The sequence below is a fragment of the Thalia democratica genome, chromosome 6, assembly GCF_965202585.1.
Source record: "Thalia democratica chromosome 6, ktThaDemo2.hap1.1, whole genome shotgun sequence".
Classification (NCBI taxonomy): Eukaryota; Metazoa; Chordata; class Thaliacea; order Salpida; family Salpidae; genus Thalia; species Thalia democratica.
In genome coordinates, this window is record NC_139170.1 from 34,350,510 (window position 1) to 34,362,329 (window position 11,820).

Below are 11,820 nucleotides of genomic sequence, written 5' to 3' on the forward strand. Positions count from 1 at the left end.
ATAAAACTAAACTTAAAAATTAGCTGAAGTGTTTAAGGCGACCTGATTACGCTGTCGTTTGAAGCTGACCTCAAAATGTTTTCCCTTTCAATCTGTTCGCGATTCTGGTTTTCTTTGTTTTGTTGGATGAACGGCCAGATTGTCAAGACATGTGTTGCAGGAATTGCTACTTTTTGTATTTTTCGCACACCGTCTGCGTTTATACTTTCAAAACTTTAATGCAATTGGCAGTTTTTTAAGCAGATTGAAGGCCTTCATTGGGTTAAAATTATGTCTGAAAAAATTAGTTTTTAGCGCATAACAATTAATTAAGTAAACTACATGGAAACCTGAAAAGTTAATTTATTTTTTAGTTTTTTGAACATTCATGAGAAATTTTGAAACTTTAAGTTGTATTTTAAAGAAGTGCTATTGAACAAAATTTACTTTTAAATATATATGTCAAACAGTTTTTTAAACAGTTCTTATTAGCAAAAGCATTTTTGCTACTTTTCGTCACAGGGATATTTTTTTGCAAAAGCAAAAAGAAAACCACCAAACAAAGTGATGCAAACTGAAACGCTCAATACAAACTTGTGAACTTTATTCTTTTCCCTGACATCTCCAGCAAGCAAAATGAGCAAAACTCCTAAAGTAAATGTGTAAACGCTTATTGTTTCCATCATTCCATGTTCCCCAGATTCTGTACAGCAAGACTTAACTTTTTCAAAAAAAGTTCCATACCTAGATTTCTCTGAATTATCATATAGAGACTTGTTTGTGGATTCTGTAGAAAAAGATGAGTTGTCCAATGAAAAAAGTTTCCACAAACTCGAGTCTTTTGTTTCAATTACTTCTTCATCTAGTTCATCGTTTAGGTTTTTGTCATTTGAATAGCAGAAGGGTAATGAAGCTATTGTTGGTTTCAAAGGTGCACAAATTATTTTAATTTATTTCAACCTGACTATATTTCTTGATAGGTTCCTTTTTGCAAACTTTGAAAAAATTAGCAGCATTTTTAACTGATAATAACTGTGAATTTCGGTAGTAAATTTTTTAAAAAATTTATATCTAAAAAATTAAGTCTAATTTAAGTCTACATATTATATACAAAAAAGAATAAAGTTTTAAAATTTATATAAATAAAAAATAATAAATTGAAACATTAAACTGCACTAATTTTTAATTTAAAAAGTGTACTTAAAATTCACTAGAAATATTTTCAAACTGTTGTTTAAAATTTTAGGCTGTAAATACAGATTTTGTGAAGATATAGTAAACTAAAACCGTTTCTTTATGTTTTTAACTTAAACTAACCTTATATTCATTAAAAGTAGTTTAACAATCAATAACTAAACTACATTATACAGTCATAAGAAACATAACTACTACACAAAAATTTGAAAGTTATTTTTAAGTAAGACAATTTGAATTAAAATTCACATGTTAATTAAAAAATTAATGTGCTAGTTTGTTAGCCATTTTTCTAAAAATATTTTATTAATTGTTTTTTGACTACTTTATTAATTTTATTTTTAACATTAAAAGAGAAAAAACATTTAAATTATATTCAAATTTTTTTTCTTTACTCTTTAGTGTAGGCAATAAATTGATCAATTTAATTTAGAACCTTTTTTAAAATACGTTTGTTACTTTTAATTTACAATGCATTAGAAACAACTTAGCTTTGACCTGAACATTAAAAAAAAAGTTGTGTTTAGTATACATCATTTTGTAACTTTTTAGTTGGTTAAGCTTAAACGTTGTATACATGACATATGAGTTTAACTTGATTGATTTTATTTTAATAATAGATATATTTAAACTTTAAAACTATTAAGCAATTGTTAACATTAAAAAATTTCTCTCTCACAAAAAAGTTAAAATAAAACATAAACTGTAGGTGTAGTTTATTGGACATGCTAAAATTTATTAAGATTTTTTATAGTTTTACTACATTTGTTAAACTTGTCAGCATGATATTAAATATGTTTGTCTTTTTAAGTTCTTAAACTTAAAAAATGATAAAACAAAATATTATAGAATAAAATGTTTACACTATTAAAAACAAGCTAATAAAAAGTTTTAAAATGTAACTAGCTTTAAAAAAATTGAACTAACTATCATAAAAATTAGTTTAAAACAAAGTTATAAAAATACTACCTTAATGCTTATGATTTAGTTTAAGTTACATTGACTCTAGTTTAATTTCTTTAACTCAGTATGAATTTTTACAGGAACTTTTAAAAGTTTATTTTTATTTTTAAGAATAACAGCACAGAAATGTCATTCGCTTTTATAAACAACTTATAGGTAAAAAATTAAACAACAATATAAATCATAAGCAAATATTTTTTCTTAGTTCATAATTTTGTTATATTGTGTTTAAAAATATTTTATGTTTTTATTTTAAAATTTATTATTTTCATTTTGAGCTTAAAAGAATTTTTTTTTAGTGAATTTGTGTCTACTAAGTACAACTCAGAAAGGTAAAACTCACACCATCCTTTCATAAAAAACTTACTAATTTTACGCATGGTTAATTTGTACGAATAATGTCATCGAAGGCCGCTGTAATTTTTAAAATATGTGCTAAATTAATAAAACTATTTTAAATAGTTAAATCCGAATAAAATTAATTTAATTTTTTTTTGCAAACAATAAATTAAATGTGTAGTTTGATTTTTTTGTCTGTTTTATGAACAAAACTTAATTATTTTACAAAGTTACTTACGTTTATTACATTACAGGCATTAGGTGGTCGCAAGCAATACTTTGTTAACAAAATATTTGCGTGCAGCAGTTATAATTTTACAGCAATTTTAAAGTAACAAAATTATTTAGTTTAAGTTTCGAATTATTCGTGAAATTTTACCCGAAACCTTCTATTTAGCTTTTAATTTTAATTCCCAAAATGTGTAGTTCAACTTTCAAAGTCTTAAATTGCGGCAAAATTTGCATATAAAATTCGCTCTGCGGCCCGCAGTTTGACGACCCCTGTTCTAGACAATTGATGTTAAAATCATTATTTTTTAATTACAAAGTCTTTCTTATGTATAACCTTTAATAAAATAATTAAATATGTTTGTGTGCAATAAATTATGCTCCCTTAAGCCATTATATAAGCCTAAATACCTTGTTTAATAAAATAAAAGGCTATGTGTCTTTTACACCCAAAGGCGTTTTTAAGTTAGGTAAATGTCCCTGCTATAATTAACTGAAGAATTTTATAAAATAATATTTGTTTTTGTTGACTTGAAGATATTGTTGCTTGGTTAATAATAACAATGCATTAATTTACTTTATCTATCTAATAGGAAAGAAGTTTTTTACTACAATTAAATTTTAGTATCTTTAATTAATTAGTATTTTACAGCCCTAGTTTGAAGAAGCATTATAATGTTATTTGTTTATTTCAATACTTTTTTTTTATGGTTAAAAAACATCAGTCTCAAACTCTACCCCTTGCAACAACAAACGTTTTCTGGGGGTAATACTTTTTAAATAAGCTATTATTCCAGATATTCAAAAATATAACAAAGTTGTGTTTAAGTAAAATAATTCATTAAACTCTCATTTAGTGTGGTTGTTTGTTGAGCTGGTTTAGAGTATCAGTTTAAAGTAAACAAATAGTTCACAGGTTAAAGGAATTTTAACAACTACTGTCTAGTTCTGAATTTTTTAAGCCCCCCACACCCCTAAAATATTTAAATTTGTTCTTGCATCCCTTGCAATACATGCAATGATTTTTTTATGAGGGTTACTTTGGCTCGAATAGCTTTTTTTGTAATTTTTAAAAAATGTCCAAACTAATATATATAAAATCAGCAAGTTTTACATAAATTCATAGCATTTGATCCAGAAATCCCTCTAATTGTATAAATTTATGTAAAACTTGCATAGGTCATAAATAGAATAAAAGTTCAAAAATTTATATTTCTTTAATATAAACCTTAGTTAGAAAACATATTCAAAATAAAAATTATCTGAAAAATATTATATATTTGTAGTAAAGCCATAATAAATTTGAATATTTTTTTTAATTATAAATGGGGATATCCTTAAAAAAAGTCTTAAGGAAAAAAAAAACTTCCATCAAAAAACTAAAAATAACATTTATTTTTTAAAGGGGCCCCACTACTAATTCAAACCCCAATCCAATGGATTTTTTAAATTAAAGGCAAAGAAGAGTTCTTTAGAATTAAAAGATAAAAGTTAGCTTAAGATATAATAAAGATAATTGAATCTAAAGTTTAGACATGTTTAAAAAATTGCAAGAAAAGCTATTTAATCCAAAGTAACTCTCATGATTTTTTAAGGGTAATTTTAAATAGAACGATGAAGACTTGTACCACAATTTTTTTGATAGTGTACTATATTAACAAAAAATAAATATATGAAGACTAAAATAAAACAAAATGTGTTCAAACAAACTTTATTTATTTTTATTTTTTTTAAGGTAGAAAACATCAGAACTCACTCTCCCCTCTGCAACATAAACGTTTTTTAAAGGTCAAGATAGTGAGTTTTGAGCTCATGACTTGTTATTCTACCTGCCCTATCTTTAAAATTTTTTTAATTTAAATTTTGTTTTATCAAACAAAATAAAACAAATCTTTTTTTAAACTATTTTTTCTTTACTAGCGTGAGCGAAAATAAGGTACTAATCCTATATCTTTAATGAAAAAACCCTAATGACACTCGTTTGGCAGACACATCATAAGGTATTTAATAAAATATAAAATTTCTATTTTAGCAATATTATTTTGAAAAGTTAGGAATTCAATTTTAAATCCACTTTATATTTAATGAATCTTTTGTTCCTGTTTATTGCACAAGATTTTTCTCAAAACGTGGCACTTTGTTGCTGATAGCAATTAACATGTCTCCCTTTGTTGAAGCAATTTCTAGATTTTGTTTTGATGACCAAAGAGTACTAAATCTTGTTCGTTAGCAGATACAAACCCAACTTTGGAAGTGTTCCTTGTGATTCAAAGCAGATCCTTTATGCTTTCAATGATTCAACATCATGACCTGGAACATCTGCTCCACCATATTGGTTGTTAAAGTGTTCTCACAACTTAGATGGCGTTTGAAAATTCAATATGAGCATAGCATAAATGCATAGCAGTTTTTGCAGGCTTTCAGTTGTTTTCTTAAACAAAATCAAACTGCATAAAACTATTCTTCCACTTCCTTTTCTTTGACACAATTTAGGATTAAGTACTAGTTAAAACTGTGTTCTAAGAAGTATAAAAAAATTTATTACTAACAAACTTATTTTTTATAAGATTTATTTAAGAAAACAATACTTTGGTCTATGACCTTGTCAGTTTGTTTTTTAAGTTGTAAAAAAATATGAGAAGTAAGGAAAAGGCACGAAAAGAGTAAATTAAATTAGGCTTAAACTTGAAGCAAAAACTTTTTATCCATTTTCATATGAATTAGGCACTAGAAAAATATATAATAAACTGTGCTAAGTAAAGGTAAAGTAATATTTTCAATTATAAACTATACACTCACATTAGTCTAAATCTAAAACTTGTAAAACAACTTTGGTTTTAAAAAGATATAATGGTTATAACAAGCTTTAGATTCAGGTAATGGTAGTAATGTTTTTTGTTTACCATCAGTTAAAATCTAAATAACAACTAAATATTGAGTTTGAATGCTTTGTAAAAATTATGCAATTAAAGTATGACTAGTAATCAAAACTTTTAAATTTTTTTATATTTTAACCAATTAGGTTTACTTTCAAGCTAGTTTAAGCTAGTTTTTCAAATGTTTCTCTATTTCTAAATGATCTTAAATATTAGAATCATAATATTAAACAATAATTATACTTGTTAATCTAAACTTAATCTGATTATATCTAACTTAATTTTATTTATTAAGCTAGGTGTTTGGTAGATACACCATGTGTAGGTTTTTTAACTTGAGAATAAGTTGTGCTACTGAAATATATTTGAATTTTTAAAACAAATGTTTAAAAATGTGTGCTTAAGTTGATTTTTAGTTCACAGTAGGGGTTATAAAAAGATTATTTGTTTACAATTTTTATTTCAAGCTTTTTTTTCATTTTTGAAGTAATTTTTTCAAATGTAGAAGGCTAATAAAAGTTTTTAAAGAATTTGGGCATAAGACTTTTTCTGGTAAATTTAGCCCATCAACTTGAAAAAATGTTATCTACTCTTATTTATGTTAAAGGCATAGAGGAATCCAACATTTTTATACAAAAATTAATATAAGCTCTTATTTGAAAACTTAGAGTATATACTATAAGATATTTTTTGAATAAAAGGTAACAATTAACTTTTGAGATATAACTAATTTTGTAAAAAAAATAATTTTCAAGGCCAAATTTCTCAAATTTTTGAAAAATTCACTAGTTTCTAGTAGTTTTTATTGATTACTACACTTTTTTTAATGCCCGCCGAAGATTTTTTGCTATATTATAGTGCAGCCCATGACCAACTTTTGCTACAAAAAATTGTCTGTTGCTTATAAAAGGCTACTGACCCCAAAATAAAGAACATAATTTTTTTTAATCCAGTACAAAGTAATAAGGTGTTTTTTTTTATTATAGTTTAATATGATACAAAAAATTAATAAATGTAGTTTTTTCTCATCCTGAAAATAAAGTTGTTATTATTATAATTTCACTATGCCTTTTAGTTAAAGTGAAAAAACTATGTTTGAAAATTTAAGCGTATAAGGGATTAGAATATTTGTTTAAAGAAAATAGACACTACCTCTTTTATATACTAAAATACACTTTTTATAGAACGTAAAAATTTTAGTTATATTTTCAAATAAAAAAGTTCAAATATATTAGTCTCTTTTTGGAAAATTAAAAACATTTTGAACTTGAAGGGTCACTTTTGCACAAGTTGTCAATTTAGGAGTATCACTTTTTCTCATTGACTTTTTTTACACAAGTGTCACTTTTACACAAGGTTAGGGTTAAGTTCAGGGTTAGGTTGAATATGTGCAAAGTTACTTCAGTGCAAAAGTGACACCTTGTTTGCTACAGAGGCAAAAGATATTTTTGATGGATTTAAATAAATCAGGATAACATGGGATATTTTTTGACTCAAACAGTGGAAATCCTGTGTTTTGTGTTACAACATGTAAAAATAATTTTAAAGAATAACAGTTTAGTCTTATTAAATCAATAAGACTACTTACTATACAAAAAAGTTGCACTGTCTCAGTTAAATTTAATAAGCTATTATCAATTGCAGTACAAAAAAAGCCATTTACTTTAAATTTTAAATTTAAACTTCCTAAATGTTATTTAAGTAAAAAAAACTTTTAGAATAGTGACTAACATAGTTTTTCAATCATAGATTAATTAATAACAGCACAGTAGTAAGTAATTTTGCTAATATGGCGGATGAGTTTGATCCTTGTGAATGTGTCTTCAGTCCTCAGATGATTATGAGGAGGATCCTCAGCATTTTGAGGCAGACTCAGCAAAACTGCAATGATGTTGAATGCTTTCCTGAGTTGCCAGGTTAGATGTTTGTTGTATATTTTAACTTTATGATTGCTTTGTTATTTGCTTTTTTATTATTAGCCGTAGAAAAAAGTCATGTAACTGTTTAATGTTTTACTTTCCTTGTTAGCTTTACACATAACATTAATAATTTGAAGTCTAAATCTAGCTGATTTTTTTGGAATTTTGTTTTGCTTTTGATTAATAACATGTGTATCAATCTTTAAGTTTTCTGCTTAAGTATAAAATAGTTTTGTTAAGATCATAGCGAAGATTGAAAAAGTGTTTAGCTAATAATTAATTTGGTAATTGAAAAGTATATGTATGTGTTTAAGACTTTGGTAAGCCTTTTGACCTTTGGCTGCAATAATATTTTTAATTGTAAAACTTTAAAAAGGTATAACAACTTAAATTTTATACCTTTTGCTATAAGTTTATTTACAATATTTATTATAAAAGGAGCACCTTAACAGAGTAGCCACTAAATCTGAAATCCTGAAAAAACCTTGAATTTGAAAATTTTTACATGTTTAGTAGTGAAATTTCGGTATGGCTCAAAAAATTTATCAAATAGATAAAAAAATTTGTCATCATCAATTTTATTTTATTAATAAACATAGTTAAAGTACCTTTACAGTGTTTTTTAATGTTCTTATACTAATTTACACTTTTTTTTTTTACTTTAAACTTAATTTTAAACTAAAATCAGACCCAAAAACAAGTTCTTTTAAAATACTGGAAGAGATTTCTTAAAAACATATGGAGACCCTGACAATAGTTATAATGTATCGTTTATATAATTTAAATATATCAAAAAGCACCTTTTATAATTGAAGACAAATTTACTACTAAAAGTTGTCACAAATAAAAGATGTGGTTGCAAAAACCTAGAAGAAATTCTGAAAGCCTGGAAAAAATTTGCCAAAAACCAGTGAACACTCTTACCTGAATTCACAAATACTTTTTGTTTTTTTAATCTCGAATAAAGTAAAATTGTTTAAATATTAACATAAAAAAATTATTATAAAATATTATAGGATGTCTGTGACAATTTTTTTGTTGGAACTATTATGTTCAAAATTCTTATAAAGAAATTGATTTTTGTACTGGTTATATATCTTTAGGTTTGTCTTATCAATATAATGCTAAAGATTAGTTTTGGAGATTTTCTTTATATTGTTCTATTAACCTTTGTCAGTTTCTATTACATGAATAAAATCAAAGTTGTAGACAGAAACGGAACGAACTTAAAATATTTTTAAATAATTCTAATTTGTTATTTTTAATACAATTTTAGAGGATATGTTGATTTAATAACCCAAAGAAATGCATAAAGTACTTAAAAAATTCTTTCTTTTTTATTGCACATTAAGTCAATAAATTTTGCTGCATTTTTTTCAATACAATAACTTATTTTAATTCAGTACTTGTATTTTTTAAATGTAAAAAAAATTTTGATTGCAAGACTTGAGTCCTGCAGGTTGTAACCACCAGAAAATGTTTTCAACCCTATAGCTTATTGTTTGAGTCAATTTAACGTTGTTTTATTTTTAAAGATTTTTATTACAAAAAATGTTTAAAAAAAGTTTTTTTAGCCCTAAAGTGTAGGAGCAATTTTCACTAGTTACATTAAAACTTCTATTATAAACAATACAATGGTATAAACCTTAAACATGTAGTACATATTAAATGACTTTTATAAAAACTTTTAACTTCAAAATTTCAGTTACAGCTTGACACCTTTTGCTCAAAATAAATTCCCCTAAACAGGAACGCAGAATCAGGAGGGAACAGGGGACAATTTCTTCCTGATGATGATGGTCATGTGGGTGTTGTTTGCAGTTGGCATGATGGTCACCCGCCCCAACTCGCTCAGAAACAACCCTGACAGCCAAGGCAAGCCTGGACCATCAAACAACGGTGGAAGTGGTAGTGGACAAGACCCACCCCAGACCGGACCTTCTGTCCAGTAAGTTGTTAGTTTCATAAAAGGGGGCTTTTCAAGTTTATATTTTCTAAATTTCATTTAAAATTACGGAAATGTTTAAATGAATTTTTAAAAGTCATCTTTTTCTTTCTACATTTTTTCTCAAATATGTTATTTTTTTATAATCGACTCATATTGTATAAAATATTTTCTTTTACAACATAAATGTTTATGAGAATTGAAGCAATTTTTTACAACTGTTTTTTTAATACAAACTCTTATCACTTCCTGTTTCGATGAATGCACCTTTCTGTTTTTATTTTGCTTTTACTTGTTAGCATATAAGTACAATTCAAGTTTGTGTTTATGAAGAAGCAAAAAAAAAAACATTGGTTTATAATTATTATCTAAATAAACAAAAATATATATATATAACAAGTGCAATAAGACCAGATTTTTTTAACCGAGTTTTCTATAGCTAAATATTTTTAATGCTAAAATGTTTTATTTCAACTATTAAAAAATAATGGCTAAGTCGTTTTTTTTTAAAGCTTTAAAATATAACCTTACTTCCGTTAAAGTTTATTAGTCAGCATTCATTTTTACATACAGCTTTATTCACAATGGTTTTTTTTGTTTACGTGTCTTTTAAAAGTTCAATTTTCGTCATTAAGGAGCAAGATTTTAAAGTATTAGTTACCTATTATACTTTGTTTAGGCCTTTAAAAAGATTTTTATAGTCTTTATATAATAAAAAATGGTTAACTAAACTGCTATTTTCTTTAGTACATAGATTCATTTTTAATATTATAATATTTGAATAAGTGAATAGTTTTTAGATTTCTTTTTCATTTTCAATAAACGGTGCCTTTCTCACAATAACTTGTATTTTTGTAGTAAAAATTAACTGTATTTGTTATGTAAATAGATACTACTTATTTTTAATGAAGTTTATTAATATAGAAGAACAGTTTTTATCTTAATAAATAAAAATAGTTAACAAATAATTTTACTTGTCTTATTATATTTACCTTTAAAGTATTAAATTATAGCTCGAATTAATTTATTGATACTAGTTGAAAAAAATACTGTTTCTTAATATTAAATATATATACTAGAGATTTAAGACCATTTTCGTGGTTGCACATACTTAAAAGCAGAGCATTTATAGTAACTGTTGTTTTATAACGTTAAACAAACATACTATATTTACTTTTTAAATTATGTTTATTTGTTTCAAAGTTTGTAACAGTTCATCGCATAAAACATTTAACTTGCATTTTTGAATACAAAAAAGTGTGGATTGAAATATATATTTTACATAAAAGTATACAATGCTTACATATACTTAAAAATAATTTAAATATGGATTTCAAATGCGTACTTAACAGAAAATTAAGTGCTATTGTTCAAAGGGTATTAAATATTCCAAAACTACTCAGCTAAGTTTAGAAAATTTTGTTTTAGCTACAATAAATCAATAATGAAATTACTTTGTATAAATTCATTGATAAGATGTTTTAAACTAGTTATCAATTTAAAAAAACGTATATTCAAATGTGAAATTTTGAAACAGAATTTGCATGTTGTAGTTTTTACTGTAAATTCTCTTGAATTGCAGTGTTTTGAGCAATTGTATTTTCAATAAATTCCAACTCACTAATAGCTTTTGTAACTAACAATGCGTGAAAATACTGCCTGAAGCATACTTGTCTGGTTTCATTTAATATTTACAAAATTCTTATTATACAATTAGTATTTGTATGTTTAAATCTATATTATCATTTTTTAACTGTTAGTTTACAAGTTTTAAAAATTTAAATGACTAAAAAACTAGAGTTGATAACTTGTGTTTTTAAGTATTAAAATGTTTATGTAAACCGTGCACTTGAAAATCACTAAGAAAAAATATATTAAAAGTACTTGAGAATATTTTACGTAATAAAGTATTTTGTTCAACTGAAGCAATTTTACTGGTTTTTCAGCTTTGTTGAAGTTGCAAGCGTGAAATAGTGGCTACAGATATTTAATTAAACTTAAGTTAAAAATAATTAATTAGTTAAGATATTTATAAATCTTAAGTGAATTTTATTTTTTTGCTTATCCGACATAGTTTTCTACTAATATTAGAAAAATATAAAACTAGTGCAGATGTATAATAACATTAAAAAATTTTAAAAGTAACAAAACAGATTTATTTATACTCTAACTTCCTTTTAACTGTTTTTTGTCAAGCTTATTGATACGTTTCATTTTCATCAATGAAGCTATTTAACTCTCGTAAGTTTTTATTACTAAATGCGTTTTTGCAAAACTTTTCTTTCGATAGTACTTTGTGCTCATATCAATTCTTATAATGCTTGTTTTTATTCTAAGTCAAAAAACTTTGTTAATTATGTCAGTATAAACACTACCT

General features: G+C 25.0%; 1 protein-coding gene across 1 annotated transcript; it reads left to right on the forward strand.

Annotated features, from left to right (window-relative positions):
* The first annotated feature begins 7,332 nt into the window (after positions 1-7,332).
* Positions 7,333-10,251, forward strand: LOC145838347 (small integral membrane protein 14-like). The gene is made up of 2 exons (XM_082945920.1): positions 7,333-7,495; positions 9,248-10,251. The coding sequence occupies exons 1-2, from the start codon at positions 7,369-7,371 to the stop codon at positions 9,448-9,450; spliced, it is 330 nt and encodes a 109-aa protein (XP_082802046.1). The 5' UTR covers positions 7,333-7,368; the 3' UTR covers positions 9,451-10,251.
* The last annotated feature ends 1,569 nt before the right edge of the window (positions 10,252-11,820 follow it).